General features: G+C 37.2%; 1 protein-coding gene across 4 annotated transcripts in view; it reads left to right on the forward strand.

The window, feature by feature from the left end:
• The first annotated feature begins 1,525 nt into the window (after positions 1–1,525).
• The window catches only part of CBLL1 (Cbl proto-oncogene like 1), a 40,932-nt gene continuing 25,434 nt past the window's right edge, over positions 1,526–17,023 (forward strand). For 2 of the 4 annotated variants that reach the window (XM_053716576.1, XM_053716578.1), the window contains exons 1-2: positions 1,526–1,586; positions 15,594–15,764. In XM_053716576.1, coding sequence (XP_053572551.1) covers positions 1,574–1,586; positions 15,594–15,764 — 184 coding nt within the window. In that variant the 5' untranslated portion in view covers positions 1,526–1,573. The remainder of the gene's footprint in view (positions 1,587–15,593; positions 15,765–17,023) is intronic. The other 2 variants (XM_053716577.1, XM_053716579.1) reach the window with 1 other exon arrangement.

Consider the following 17,023-nt stretch of genomic DNA (forward strand, 5'->3'; position numbering starts at 1 on the left):
CAATTTGAACTGAGTGGTACAGAGTTATTTGTTGCTCACCCCTACCGGACTACCGATATCCCTTACCTCCTCTTGAAACTTTGTGGGTTATGGGAAGGCTGTATCCGTCCCGGGATGGTCTCTCTGATCGGCGTATCGCCGTGTAAGTTAATGTCAGCTGAGGTGGGTTGTTTCAGTTGGTGTCTCACCATTAAACTTTCCCGGTCAATCCTTCCTACCCTGACGTGTACACAGTGGGATCACGTGGTCCGCGGAGGTCCAATCGGGTAGCCGGGTCGTGGGGGGAGTGGTTCAGTAGCGGTTCTGTGAGGTTTTCTCGCTGGAGCCAAAGTCGGTCACACTAGATTGTCAAAATCTACGTGTTTCAGCGCTGAGTATGCGCCTTTATCAAGACTGTCAGGGCAGAAAAAGGAGGATGAGAGGAGAGGTTTGAGGGAATTAGAAAGCTGTTGCTGATCTAATGATATAATACTTCTGTGAAGTTTAGTGTGAGGAGTAGAAGGAGGGAAGAGTTGTAGGGAGGGATATGTTGCAAGTAAGGAGATATATAAACATAATATACATAATATATATATATATATGTCATTTCATATTGAATGTGAGGCTCTGAGAAGCCACGCCCCCTCCACCCCCATTTAGAAAGTGTCTAGGAATCTTCTGGGCAAAAGGTGGCAACCCTACACATGCCCCTGATCCCCCAACCAGCTCTCTAATCCTCCCCCCTCAAACTAGTATCTGCCATCTTAAGAACTGGCAGCTGGTCATTAAGGGGTTAAAAACGGCCTAAACTCATTACAAATATCGAGTAAAAAGAAGTGAGGTGCAGTCAACAGGGTCAAATCACTTGTTACTGGCAGCCAGAGAGGGGAATTTGTTGATTTGTATGTTACTGGCTGCCTATGGGTAAAATGACTGCTAAGTTGTAAAAAAAAAAAGTACATTATCTTATCAAGATATGAGGCTAAGGTAGAGCTTTTGGGGGAACGTTTTGTTACCCCCATCTACCATGTGCCCATTCACCGACTGATTTCCATTATTTTATTATGAAGAACAGCTGGCAACCCTGCTATTAGCACATCGGTTTGCTTGGGTTTTCAAATGAAACATCTTAACTTCTAATTATGTGAGAACAATATTTAAAACATTTAACAATGAGAGAAAATGTATTGAATAAAATAATCTTCCACGAAAAATTCAAAGATTACTTAGCAATATTTCTTTAAAGTTGTCATGCTTGCATTTGTAATTTACCCATGATCTTTAAATTTCGAAATTTCCTGCGCAACTACGGCCCTGACCAATGTTAATCACGTTGTGTTGTGAAATGATTGTTGTGAACTAAAGCAAATGGGAAAAAAACGCTAACAAGACGCAGCCAATGAGCCAACCAATTGCGCACGCGCAAAATGAACGCCTAGTGACAAGCTGCTATACACTAGCTCATGCGCATTTCGAATACCCTCTGCCTAGCTTCGAAAAATTCGGCGCATGCGTAGAATCATTATTGTCTTAGTTACAGCTCTTCCTCCGACCGCCCAGGGACTTCCGTTCCCGGAGTGCACCGCTTCGAATCATGGATCATAATGGTGAGGGGGAACTGTAGTAAAAGAGTTTTAGTCTTGCGTTGCTCGCTAACATTTAGCTGGAAGATTCTAGCTCTGTGCATAGCGGTCTTTACACTTTTCATTCATGTGCTTTTCGTGTGTTCTCTGTCAGATGCTCTCGTGGGCTTCCACCAGGCTTAGGCCTTGCTGCGTTGTGGTCCTGTGCAGTTGTCATAGGGCTATAGCACCCCACATACCAGACTCATAGTATACGTTGAGATTTTATTCCCATGAAGATACAATAGGTTTTCTAGCGATACTTTTTAATATGTGTTTTGCCATAATGAGCTGACATATATTGTCACAGTTCTGTCTCACTGTAACGATGACATAAAGCATAATATGTCATATTCATGAAAGGGACAGTCTACTCCATAATGGTTATTGTTTAAAAAGATAGATCATTTCTTTATTACCCATTCCCCAGTTTTGCAACACTGTTATATTAATATACATTTTACCTCTGTGATTATCTTGTATCTAAGCCTCTGCAGACTGCCCTCTTTTCTTTGTTTTTTTTGACAGACTTGCATATTAGCAAATCAGTGCTGACTCATAAATAACTCCACTAGAGTAAGTACAATCATTGTTATCTATATGGCACACATGAAATAGCACTGTATAGCTGTACAAAATGCACTGAGATAAGAGGCTTCCTTCAAGGGCTTAGACATCATTTTAAGCCTACCTAGGTTTAACTTTTAACAAAGAATACCAAGAGGCTAGAACAAATTTGATAAAAGTAAATTGTAAAGTTATTTAAAATTGCATGCCCTTCATAAATCGTGACATTTTAATCTTGACTGTCCCTTTAACTAGATTGGTGTGTTAATTTGGGTGTCAGTGGTTACATACAATTTTGAACTGTTACAACACCCTTGCAACAAATGGCTTTACTGGAGCATATGGAGACATTTTTAATCAATGATTAAGATATATATATATATATATATATATATATATATATATTATATATATATACATACACAAGCAGGGTAACTACTCACCATGTTATTGTTTTTCACCCTTTACCTGCAGCTCTATGTAAAGTTGCTAGTTTGAAGCTGTACCACCATCTTGGTGCGCATGTATTGTTACATCCTGTGACAGACTTTGAAAGATCAATGATGCTACCCTTTTTTTAACAAATGTACTTGTATTGTGCTTGTTAAACTGAATTACAAGGCACAACTTATCAAGAAGACAAAAACACTGATCTGTAAATGAGCGCCGCTTCTGTCACAGGGTGTAAGACTATGTGAGCTCCAAGATGGCAGTGCCAAGTGTGATGATTTCCTAACCAGCACTTGTAAATGGGTTACAATAAGAGAATAGTTATAAAGAAAGCTGCAGGAACAGAAGGAAAAATAATAGCATGGCACTTTATTTGTAACCATCTGTTTTAATGTCCCTTTAAAGCACATTTTGATTTTGTGGGCAAACATTACATTTTAATAAGCCCCCAGCACTACCCATATTCTGTCATGATACAGCATGTTGTAGTATAAAAAAAGGAAGTAACCTTGTGAGTTTCTGCAGACTAGGTGTACTTCTGTGTGCATCGCCTGTAAGAAAAAAATGATTCCACCAGGCTGTTCAAAGGGTTTATGCCTGGCTGCTTTGCAATTTCATAGTCCTGCAAATTGTGAGTTAAAAAAGCTTTTCCATTAATCTAGATGTAGATTTTGCAGTGCTCGATTACTGATATATAGCATGCATACAGAACAAATTTACTTTAAAGGGATACTGAACCCAATGCAATTTTAAGCAACTTTCTAATTTACTCCTATTATCAAATTTTCTTCGTTCTCTTGCTATCGTTTATTTGAAAAAGAAAGGCCAGAACCCTGGACAGCACTTGTTTATTGGTGGATGAATGTATCCACCAATCGGCAAGAACAACCCAGGTTTTTCACCAAAAATGGGCCGGCATCTAAACTTACATTCTTGCTTTTCAAATAAAGATACCAAGAGAATGAAGAACATTTGCTAATAGGAGTAAATTTGATCGAATTGCAACTAACTACAATTGTGTTCTATTTTTGTTTTTTGAAACATTTAATTTGTTACATACAAGAGAGAGACTGGTTGAATAAATATGACATATATTTTTTTATTTTTTTATTTAAAGGGACAGTCTAGTCACAAATAAACTTTCATGATTCAGATAAAGAATGTAATTTTAAACAATTTTCCAGTTTACTTTTATCACCAATTTTGCTTTGTTCTTTTGGTATTCTTAGTTGAAAGCTAAACCTAGGAGGTTCATATGCTAATTTCTAAGCCCTTGAAGGCCGCCTTTTCTCTCAGGGCATTTTGACAGGTTTTCACTACTAGAGGGTGTTAGTTCATGTGTGTCATATAGATAACACCGTGCTCACGCATGTGGAGTTCAGGTGAGCCAGCTCTGATTGGCTAAAATGTCTGTCAAAAGAATTGAAATAAGGGGGCAGTTTGCAGAGGCTTATAAACAAGGTAATCACTGAGATAAAAAACATAATTTATGTAAGAACTTACCTGATAAATTAATTTCTTTCATATTAGCAAGAGTCCATGAGCTAGTGACGTATGGGATATACATTCCTACCAGGAGGGGCAAAGTTTCCCAAGCCTCAAAATGCCTATAAATACACCCCTCACCACACCCACAAATCAGTTTAACGCATAGCCAAGAAGTGGGGTGATAAGAAAAAAGTGCGAAAGCATAAAAAATAAGGAATTGGAATAATTGTGCTTTATACAAAAAAATCATAACCACCACAAAAAAGGGTGGGCCTCATGGACTCTTGCTAATATGAAAGAAATTAATTTATCAGGTAAGTTCTTACATAAATTATGTTTTCTTTCATGTAATTAGCAAGAGTCCATGAGCTAGTGACGTATGGGATAATGGATACCCAAGATGTGGATCTTCCACGCAAGAGTCACTAGAGAGGGAGGGATAAAATAAAGACAGCCAATTCCGCTGAAAATAATCCACACCCAAAATAAAGTTTAAATCTTATAATGAAAAAAACTGAAATTATAAGCAGAAGAATCAAACTGAAACAGCTGCCTGAAGTACTTTTCTACCAAAAACTGCTTCAGAAGAAGAAAACACATCAAAATGGTAGAATTTAGTGAAAGTATGCAAAGAAGACCAAGTTGCTGCTTTGCAAATCTGATCAACCGAAACTTCATTCCTAAACGCCCAGGAAGTAGAAACTGACCTAGTAGAATGAGCTGTAATCCTTTGAGGCGGAGTTTTACCCGACTCGACATAAGCATGATGAATCAAAGACTTTCAGCCCCCGCGAGCTTAACAGCCCACAGGGAAAAAAGTCAAATTTTAAGGTAAGAAAAAAATGATTATTCAAATGCATTATCCCAAATAATGAAACTGACTGTCTGAAATAAGGAATATTGAACATCCTGAATCAAGGCAAATAAATGTTTAAACACAAATATTTAGAACTTTATATAAAAGTGCCCAACCATAGCTTAGAGTGTCACAGAAAATAAGACTTACTTACCCCAGGACACTCATCTACATGTAGTAGAAAGCCAAACCAGTACTGAAACGAGAATCAGTAGAGGTAATGGTATATATAAGAGTATATCGTCGATCTGAAAAGGGAGGTAAGAGATGAATCTCTACGACCGATAACAGAGAACCTATGAAATAGACCCCGTAGAAGGAGATCATTGAATTCAAATAGGCAATACTCTCCTCACATCCCTCTGACATTCACTGCACGCTGAGAGGAAAACCGGGCTCCAACTTGCTGCGGAGCGCATATCAACGTAGAATCTAGCACAAACTTACTTCACCACCTCCATGGGAGGCAAAGTTTGTAAAACTGAATTGTGGGTGTGGTGAGGGGTGTATTTATAGGCATTTTGAGGTTTGGGAAACTTTGCCCCTCCTGGTAGGAATGTATATCCCATACGTCACTAGCTCATGGACTCTTGCTAATTACATGAAAGAAAGTGTATTTATATAACTATGTTGGTTGTTCAAAACTAGGGAATGGGTAATAAAGGGATAATTTATCTTTTTAAGCAATACAAATTCTGATGTACACTGTCCCTTTCATTTCTGTTAAGAGCTGCAACAACTAATAAATATAATCGATTATGAAAATAGTTGTCAGCGAATCTCATAATCGATCAGTTGGTTTGCAATTAGTTGGTCTGTGCACAGCACCAACTGCTTCACTCCAATGGGCTCTTGCACATGGTATTGTGTTTTATAGTTATGCCCTTAGCCTAAAGGACGTCTACAGATCTTTACTTTTAACTTTTTCAGAATACAGCATAAGTTTACAACTACTCCCGGCTTATGTGCAACCCAGAAATAAATAGGAGTTATCATTTGGATTGTTTATATTAATTCCGGGGATTTGGGACTATTCTTTGCACAATATAGTTCCAAGCTTGTTATTTACACCTAGCTCTAGATTGATGGGTTTTATTTGAATTAATGTGCACTATTATCTGTTTGCACAATTATTAGCAGATCAACTAATATTGCTGATTATATGTACTGAATCCCAACGCCAAATGTGCATAAGTGATCCCAGGCATTACTTCTAAGTGGAAATTAATGCTGCAGTCAAACTCCAAGGGTTAACCTCAAATAAAACGGATCAATGCTGCCAATAGTGATACTACAGGGTTAAATCACATGTAAGTTGTATACGCACATACTGCAGAGCATCACATCAAGCTCTAGAGATAAAAGCAATGGGAGACTTCAGCAGGAGCAGATAGAAGTGAATGTTAAAACAATTTATTAAAAAGTGTTAAAATCACAGGGGTTTACAGAGAACAACCACAGCTACAACATCTGTATATTACACAGACTGTATATTGTAAACAATGTCTATGATAACAGTTTGCAGTTCAGAAGGTTGGTCTCCGCCTACAATGTGACCTCACACGCTCAAATCCAACAATCGTTTCACCAAATAGTTGCTTGGCTTTTTCAAGGAACTATTTCTGGCTTGATAATTTCTTACTCGATGGTTCCTAACAACAGTACTTGCATATAACCAATAATCTCGGTGCGATATGTGAGCCTTGCTCTAAATTGCATAGCAATATATGGTTCAATAATATAATTTTGGTGCAAAGTGTGCGCCTGTATTTGAAATTATAAACCACTCTTATTATATATATATTTGCTAACTAAGTAACTGCAAGTATAGCGATTTAGCCCCCACTCAGATTTTGAGTATTAACTGCTCCTACAACTTGACGATCTAAACCATATTAACTTATAGTAATAATCGCAATCTAGAGGCAGAAACAGAATGTACGGCTATCAAATTGCGGTGAAAATAAGTCTGCGTACATATTAGTATTTAACTGACTCTCTGTATATTTCACCCAATAGTAAGCAGTGTAAGAAAACTAGGGCAAAAGTGTGCCTGAGTTTTTGAGCAAAAATACCATTGACATATCTTTGGGTACCCTATATGTTGTATTAATAATTTCCACGGTAACATATTGTGTGTATAATAACTCAATTTGGCGCAAAATGTGCGCCTCCATTTAAAATATCAGTTATTTTGCTGTCAAGCAACTAACTCTTATAGCTTATGACTTTTGTATTTCTGCCCATGAATACATAATGCTCCCAAGCTTATGATCTAACTATAACTCGTTACAGTACTGTATAATCACTATCTAACTGTAGGAAATATTGCTACCTATTAATGATGTTGTAAGTGAATTCACGTATAGCCACAGAATACAAATAGCATATATTCTCTGTGACTACAAACATTACTAAACGGACACTATTGCAAGCTGAGAACTCCTAGAGGAAAGTACTTGCGACATAGTCGCTACAATCACAAGTGGTACACAAAAATTAAGATACATACCCTGACCATTTTTGCCAATGTTGGACCATTAGAAGTTGTCATGTTGAATGAATTTATCTACCCTATAATAGTTATTTCTATCAGAATAACAATAAATAATAATAAAAAATCTGGTGCATAATGTGCATCTCTTGTTAATTTTGTAGCACCCCTTGCTTATATATATCCCACAAATAAGAGTAAGAGTATATTACTAATGTGTAATGCACACTTTAATATACTCCTAACAAATGTAGACTTGGCAAACATCGGTTTCTATTCATGTGATCAATAAGTCACGCCTGAGCATCAATCGGTAGATTAATATCTACTTTGCAATCTATGAACTATAGATAATTAACTACACTTTACTATAATACAATTGAATAATCAGGGAGTATTGCTATCAGATTGTGGTACCCTAATATATCCATGCTAAATCAGGAATAATGTTATCTGCCAGATCAGAAGTATATTGTAGTACTGATTTGGCATGTGTGTGCTGATTCTTCAGGAAAATATGTCCGAATATATAATCTTCTATTAGCATCCAGGGAGATAACTGTGTATCCTTACCTTGGATAACACAGTCCCCACTATACCAGTATTTAGATTTTCTATACGGTTTCTAGTTTATCCTACAAAGCATCTCTTTGTCCACTTTATGGGTTTAATATTTTTTTATTAAAAGTTTTGTTTTAAACACTACCTCCTTCCTTCGGGATGCATTCTCTTGTTCTACCTAGTGTCATACCCAGTAGTGTTGTGAGTGCTAATAAGTACACTCTTTTGCAAGTATCTCCTACTTGTTTCTCCTTGAATTTAACCCTTGGAGTTCAACTGCAGCATTCATTTGGAGTTGGAATTTAGTCTCCAATTGACTCTTTTGGACATATTCTTTTGCACTAACACATTGTTTTTTGTTTGATTTATTATTGTTTGTGTTTTCACAGGTTAATAATTTTCTTTTTGTGATTATATGTATTTTTATAGATACATGTGTAAGGCTTTGTCTTGCTATTTATATACAAGTGGCCCTCGTTTTACAACGGTTCAATTTACACTGTTTCAGAATAACAACCTTTTTTTTCCCAGTCATGTGACTTGAAAAGCAGTGCATTTATTAAAATAGCCAGTAGGTGGATCTGTCCGCTGGTGTTGCAGCAAAGCCAAGCAAGCTAAAATTAATCAGTTCAACCAGACCTGAGCTATCGAGCAGATTTCAAAGGAACAAGATCTTCCTGTCTATAAATCAGTCCAAATTGGAATGCATAGAAAGAACTGTTTGCAGAAAAATGCAAATGAAGTCTGTGTTGTGTGATTATTTTATTAGGTTTACAATGCTGTTTAGCAAATGGTTTTTGTTAATTTAACTTAGTTTAATTATATATTCTGTGTTGTGTGATTATTTTATTAGATTTATAATGCGGTTTAGCATTTAAAGTCTTCATTTCATAGCTTTAAAAATAATGTATTAGGTGTTACTTATGACAATCTTGAGAGGGGCCTGGAACCCAACTCCCTCACTTCCCATTGACTTGCATTATAAACTGGGTTTCAATTTACAACGGTTTTGATTTACAACCATTCCTTCTGGAACCTAACCCCGGCGTAAACTGAGGGCTACCTGTATAGTCCTTAGAGCTTTTGCCTTTTCTTGTTGTGTTTTTTTTTTTTTTTTTTTTTTTTAAATATTTTTAATTAATTGTAAAATGTACCAAATTCAACCTCTAAGTATATCTCTGTTATTTTAAGTGCAGACTAGATATTGTTTCCCTAACCTTTTATAGTTGGTTATTTACCATTGCATATAGATATTTAAGATACTTTTTATGTCAGAATGCTTACTTTGTTAAAAAAAGCCCCTTGCATTGGTGGAGAGTTAACAAAATAAATATCCCACCTTGGTGAAATTGGCAAAACCCTAGCACCTCAACGCCACCTGAGCGCCTCTTTTCTGCTGCAGGCAAAACAACTTACAAAAAAGAGCTCTAGCCTCAGCCAGGAGCATGGGGTCATGTTATATGATTTTTGCATTTGATTGCAAAGTTTCTGAGAATGTGAACAGAATGTTATTAAGTGATAGTTTACCTCTTACTAGTTCTACCTCTTTTCAAACAGTTCGTGTTTTTTTTTGTTTCACTATAAAAATGTGTTTTGCTGCCGATTGTGTTAATGTAAAGTTATTTTAGTCTGAATTTTATATTTATAACACTCAGTATATGGATTTTATGAAAATAATTGTTAGTTGCAGCCCTTTTTCTGTTTGGGAGGACTCGTGTAATTACCTGCAAATACTGCGTTAGGGACTCAAATGAACTTATTTGTCATTTTAAAATTTCATATATTTTATGCTGTTGTTTAAAGGGCTATCATGGTGTAACCATTACATGCTCTAATTCGTTAGTACTTGTTATTTAGCACTAGTGACCCTGCTTCAAGACTATGTGTTTAAACCCCTTAAATCAGAGCTTTCCAAACTTGTCATGTTGGTGACACACTTTTTAGACCTACATCATTTTGCGACAGTTATTCAGTTGTACTAGGAAACAGGAGGTTAAACTAACTTGTTTTAAGAGATACGGACGCATACATAAATGATATAAAAACAAAATGTATTTACAAGTAATAGTATGTAAGTATGTGCAAGAATTTAAAAAAAAACGTTTAATAACACCAATAGCTACTTACTATTTTAATGGGATGCATAAGGTTGATGGGATGAACACAGTTTCTGAATATTTGGTGGAATATTAGCTAAAGATACTCGCATTTCATCATCAAGCATTTTTAAGCTTCCACTTCCTATCCATATATCGGGAGCAGCTTTGACTTCTGACTTCAGCTCATTGTTTAAGCTGCCGCCCTCAGAGCTCTGTGAGTCTGACTACTGCCCGCGCTGCAAACACACTGCTATCCCACTCACTGAATACACATGCCGTCACAAGCTGATTGAGGAGACTACACGTGCAGTAAGGAGCAATTTTTCCACCAAAGCCGCCAATGGGAATAGTTTCAGTTCCCGCTGAGCTGTGCCAATCGGTTAAGATGATCTGTGACCCACTAGGTATCAATCACGTGTTAACCACGTGATATGTTGATATGTGTAGCAGGCAGATGGAAAGTCAGAAACCAAAAAAAAAAAAAAATTTGTGCTGAAGCAGGGACACACCGACACACTGTGTCACGACACACAGTTTAGAAAGCACTGCCTTAAAGGGGCACTGAACCCAAAGTTTTTATTTCGCGATTCAGATAGAGCAAGCAATTTTAAGCAACTTTCTAATTTACTCCTATTATCAATTTTTCTTCGTTCTCTTGCTGTCTTTATTTTTGGTTTACACTCTGGACAACACTTTTTTATTGGTGGATGAATTTATCCACCAATCGGCAAGAACAACCCAGACTGTTCACCAAAAATGAGTCCGGCATCTAAACTTACATTTTTGCATTTTAAATAAAGATATCAAGAGAATGAAGAAAATTTGATAATAGAAGTAAATTAGAAAGTTGCTTAAAATTGCATGCTCTATCTGAATCGCGAAAGAATAAATTTTGGTTCAGTGTCCCTTTAAGGGTTTAAACAAGTAGTTAAAGGGGCATGAAACCCAAACTTTTTCTTTCATGATTTAGATAGAAGATACTTTCCAAATGTCTCCTTTTATCTAATTTTGCTTTGCAGCTACTTCAACAAAGGTTAAAAAAATTGAGTAAATTTTTATAAACTAAGTAAAAAAATAAAATTTGTATAAAATAGTATGCTCTAGCTCACTGGTTTTCAAACCTGTACTCAGGCCTCCCTAACAGGCCACATTTTGAGGATATCTGAACTAGAGCACAGGTAAAATAATCAGCTAATTAGTAAACATGGTTATTTTACCTGCTCTTAACCAAGTCAATCCTGAAAATGTGTCCTTTTAGGGAGGCCTGAGAACAGGTTTGAAAACCTGTGCTCTATCTGGATCATCATAGAAAAAATTGAGTTTTGTCACTTTAAAGGGACATAAAACCTGAATTTGTGTCCCCCCCCCCCTACAATTCAGAACATACACTTTTAAACAACTTTCCACTGCATTTTAATTATCTAACTTGCTTTGTTCTATTTGTATCCTTTGTTGAAAAGTAAACCTAGGTAGGCTTAGGAGCAACAATGCACTGGAGTTGGCTGCACTTAGTTCTGTTGTCATTGGCTCACCTGATGTGTTCAGCTAGCTCCCAGTAGTGCAATGCTGCTCCTTCAACAAAGGATACCAAGAGAATAAAGCAAAGTTAATACTATAAGTTAATTAGAAAGTTGTTTAAAATGGTTTACTCTATCTGAATCATGATAGAAACATTTTGGGATTCATGTCCCTGCAAAAAACGAATGGACTGGGGGGGGGGGGTGGAGCTGACTACCTTTGCGGTAGGACGGGCATGCCAGGAGCTTCTGCTAAAACTATAGACTATTTAGGATTTATTTTCTATTTTTGCTTCTTTCAAGACAGTGATTGATATTTACATTAAAAGCCTCTTAGCAACTATTTTTGGAGATTCTTGGAGCGAAAGTTGTGCTTGGTTACCTGACCTATGTTCCTCGGTAAGGCCACAAGGCGGTCTACAGGATATTCCACTACCAAGCTATGGAAGCTATACAAAATAACTAGCTGCCTCAGAAGCCTAGGCTACACATAACCCCCCCACCCAAAGATTGTTGGGAAAAGCCAAAAAAGCTATAAAACCTTCTGTGATGCATTTTGAGCATTGCTTGGGAAGTTTGGAGAACTCTGACATCGCTACTAATATGGCGGAGGTGGAAGCATGGGGAAAAAATTTGAACCAAAGTGAACGATATATTTACAGCGCATAAACACAGCCTCGCTGCACTGAGTGGGATACAAATGCAGTGCTTGACATGTTCCAATATGGGGAATGCTTATGTGACCGTGACTGTCTCCTCCAGTTTATGTGCGCTTATCATGGAGACACCTGCTCTAGACTGTGTGGGAACCGCTGTACGGAACAGTGATGCTGACCTTAAGGAACTACTGCTCTCATGTGCTACAGATGTGCTAAGGCTATCTAAGGGAGGCAACGGGGGGTATTCAGCAAAACCTCCTATTAGTTTACTACGGCTGGAAGTGGAGGAACCTGGGAAACTGAGTGGAAGTAAACAGAGGAACATCACACTGAAAAGTATGCCTATGGTGCTCGTTGCTCTGTTTGCTGAGATGGCCTCCCTATCGGATGGTTTTCTTTGTTGGAAGTGGGCAGCATGGCGAGCTGGGGTAGGATGACTATTGTTTACACTTGGACTGCTCGCCTCCTAATCTCATCGCAGACAGATTGAAATACCTTGCTTGAGACACTGCTTTATTGGCGAGGGCAGAGAATTAATATACAGTTTCTGAAGTGCTCAATTTTTCTTCTTTTTTTTTTTAAATTGTTTTGTTTTTTCTTAATTTTTATACTGTCTTTATTACTACTTTTTTAAAGTTCTCCTTTATACACCATTAGCATTATGTACCATTTGTGTACACCACCTCATTCACTTAAAGATAAGAGAATTATTTTAGGAGACGCCCTATTTAATATGTTGGGTTACTTGCTATTATAGGACAGCTCCAAGTGCGTATAACCTGCAATAGTAGCTGTTGGTTTTATCTGAAACGGCTTCAATCCCAGAACTGATTAGTGCTGCAAATCATATGTGGGCACACCTTTTTTAGGATACTACTACCTTTGCTTATTCTAGGCTGTTACCCTTGACAGTACAATTTGATGTTTGAGTGCTCTAGCTTATAAGTAAGTGTAATCTTTTAGGATGTAAGCATTAAGCATATGACACTAATTAGTTGACACTTCATCCCCTTATCTTATACTCTCTGGAACTGGTCTCCCTGATATCACTGAATTTGTGTTATTTAACCATATCGCCCCCAATATTTACAATAGCAATGTGCACACTCTTAGATCCTGAACCAGTTGGGACTGCCAGATTTATTTATTTTGAGCAACATAAGTAGATTTGTCTGGATTAGGATGCCTCTTATACGTTATCCCTCTCTATTAGGTAATGACTAATGATTACTATCACCCAGTTCAGTAGAGTAGGTTCTGGGTAATTATCTGGGTGCTACTAAACCACTTAATGCATGGTTTTTGGGTTTTTTTTTGAGAAAAGAAAATATTTTAATCTGCTATTAATTTAAGGTGTCCCCTTGTTACCATAGCATAATTATTCGGCCTGCCGTCGGTGGCCGAGATGGCGGGGTATATAGGTTTTAGTCAGACACCCACCAGAAGTATCATTTTTTTTCTAAGCATTAATAGATGGGATATTCTACTACTCATTTTGGGGCCTAGAATAGTATTGATAATCCTATACTACACTTTATATTTCATAGGGATGACAATTGTCATAGGATTAGGACTAATCTCCCCCCTCCTAACTGGGATATACTGTATATTCACTGATGCATCTTTATAATCAAGTTAAACTTATCTGCCTATAGTACTATTGGTTTAGGCTTTGTCCTAGGTTCTCTGTGTGATTTTTCCGTTAGATGTTTGATGTATCCTCCCCAAACTTGAATGTTTGATATATACTCCCCAATGTTGAATAATAGTGGCTATATGTGGTCCAAAGTGATCCATAGTTTGTGTCTTATTAGTTAAAGGGACACTGTAGCCAAAAAAATTATTTTGTGATTAAGATAGAGCATGCAATTTTAAGCAACTTTCTAATTTACTCCTATTATCAAATTGTCTTCATTTTCTTGTTATGTTTATTTGAAAAGCAAGAATGTAAGTTTAGATGCCGGCCCATTTTAGGTGAACAACCTGGGTTGTCCTTGCTGATTGGACAGCACCTTAAAACAAGTGCTGTCCATGGTTCTGAACCCACAATTTGCTGGCTCCTTAGCTGAGATGCCTTCTTTTCAAATAAAGATTGCAAGAGAATGAAGAAAAATTGATAATAGAAGTAAATTAGAAAGTTGCTTACAATTACATGCTCTATCTGAATCATGAAAGAATTTTTTTGGCTACAGTGTCCCTTTAAGGGCCACAATATTTTCTAAAATGAGGTATATTATTTGGGACCCAAGAGTGGTCTCCTCGGGTTCAAAACTACCTTCTATAGTTTTTTTTTCAATATTTTATTACTAAGTGGTCCAAAAGTTGCCTCATCTGTTATCTTAAAGGTATCTAGTTTGAATGGCAGGTGTATGTGTATACAGATATTCATGAAGAATGTCATATCATGTAATGCTTATTTTGTTGGACTTAATTCGGCTGTTAATAGTGAAATAATTTCCCTCTGATTTTTACTGACATGTACTGTATGTTTGCCTTGAATTTTAGCTCAATTTTTTTTATAAAAAAACAAATAAAAAACTAATGGACTTGCGTGGAAACAGCCGTTGACCCAGTCATTGGCGGCAGGTTTTCATCTGTACTACTATAGCCTTTTAATACTGTTAATTTCAAGGTTACACACCAGTTAATGTCTCAGTTTAGCAAGTACATGTACTTTGCTTCTCTAAATTTTGTTGATGTCTTTGAGAATCAGTATTTGAAATGTAATAACTAATGTTGAATGTCAATAGTAAACATTCATTTAGAATAAATTAATTCGGCCAACATTTGTGCTGAAACTTTCACCCGTTCCAAGGTGGAGTAAATAGAACCTCTGATTGCAGTTGAAATGCAACTTGAAATTCAACTTATTTGCTTTATGCAACAACCTGCACATTTTTTAGTGACCGTGGTTTGATGTCAGCTTAGTGTTTACCTGCTAAATGAAAATACATCACTTAAATGCCACCGGTTGTCCGTTTCCATGAAAAACGGTAAGAAATATTGTGTGTTTTTCAGTAATGTGTGTACCATGTTCAAAAAATGTAGTGAACTCTAAATATAAGCAGTTGTACAAAGTGAAGTCATAATTTTATTTCATACAGGTAGTTTTATGTAAATGTGACCTTATAAAAACGTGCATTTTCCTCTTCATTTTGTGTTTGTTTATTACATTGTTTTATTAATGTTCTGCAAATTTTAACTTTGTTTGGATGTCCTTGGTGTGAGTAATGCAGTTTGTGGTATTTTCATGTGTTTCCTTAGAATTCATGATTGTGTGTTCTCCCCCTCACTTTTCTAGATAATGATTTGCAGGGGACGAACAGTATGGGGTCCCTGAGTGGACTAGATGTCCGAAGACGAATTCCAATAAAACTTATTTCCAAACACCCAAATAAAAGTAAGATTTCTCCTCGACCTCCAAGGAACATGAACAGGATGCCACCACAAAAACCACAGCCAGGTGAAGAAGGTATAGTGTACTATAAAAGCTTTCTTTATGTACAGATGACATCATTTGCTTTAAGTGTAACCTCTAGCTAAACCAAAGGTGTCAAGTCCCAGTTTTCAATGCTCATAAACAGATTTTTCAGAGTTGCTTTGTGAGCCATCTTGGTTCAGTTATTCTGCAGTTACTTCTGTTCCTGCTGGATGACTTTGTATATTCTGCTCTTTCAGGACAGGAGCTTAATCCTCTTGTGCTAAATTCTGTTATGATGTGTGTGACTAATTTGGACGTTTTATCGTACATGCCATGTTGCTCTTCGATAAGAGAGACCATCAAGCTATATGAGATGATGTTGTTTTTTTTGTTTCGTTTGTAAAATGAGTGTTCTGACCAACTGGTCCTCTCTTACTGTACAGCACCAGCTCCCTAAAGTCTCCTTTTACTTTTAATATTCACACCAATCCCCCAAGTTTGAAGTCTTCGTGTCAAAACCTGGCACTGCGCTGTCTTTTGCTCCCTTCCCCATGTCTATACAATAACTGTCTTTTCACATCCTGAAAATAAAACCTTTTCCTGCTAGTGGAAAAGATTGAAAGCTATGATTAGTTACAAATAGTTGTAAGGTCAAAGTTTAAAATAAAAATAGTAGGGTTTATAACTACCAGATACCAATGCGCCTAAAAAGAAATGACCATGGGGTCTAATAAAGACCCTGTATCCGTTTGTGACATACTCCAGAACAACCACTTTGTGTTTTCTTCTGGTCGCTGTGTGTTCACATAGCAGCCAGGCACAGTTGTCTCATCAAAACTGTCCCCCCAAAGTGATCCTGCTCTTCACATGTTGATGATACACTAGGGTATTCCCAGAAACAGCTTCATTCCTGCACGCTGCTGGACTAAGAGCAGCTCATGTAAGAAAGGACAGAGAATGCCTTTGACCAGTCCCTCATTGCACTGGGACTTTGCTGTTTTGTGTTGAAACCTGGGTAAAGAAGTGGGCAGTGTGGCTCTCTAAACTGACAGTGCTATCTCCACCTTCTCCTGGTCCTTCCATGCACTGCTGGGGAGGGGATTCCAGTAAGAAGGGATACTGCCATTCTTCTCAAGTGACCCAGTTCTGCTCCACCTTTAGCCCTTGCACTACTTAACCGCAACATCAGGTACCTGTTTAGTGCTGGGACTTGAAGGTGTATGTAGCTCTGCATAGTGCAGCACAATATAATGAATGTAATTAAAAGAAGAGCTAACAAGATAATATAAAAGTGTGATTTAAACAACATT

Source organism: Bombina bombina, chromosome 6, assembly GCF_027579735.1.
Source record: "Bombina bombina isolate aBomBom1 chromosome 6, aBomBom1.pri, whole genome shotgun sequence".
Lineage (NCBI taxonomy): Eukaryota > Metazoa > Chordata > Amphibia > Anura > Bombinatoridae > Bombina > Bombina bombina.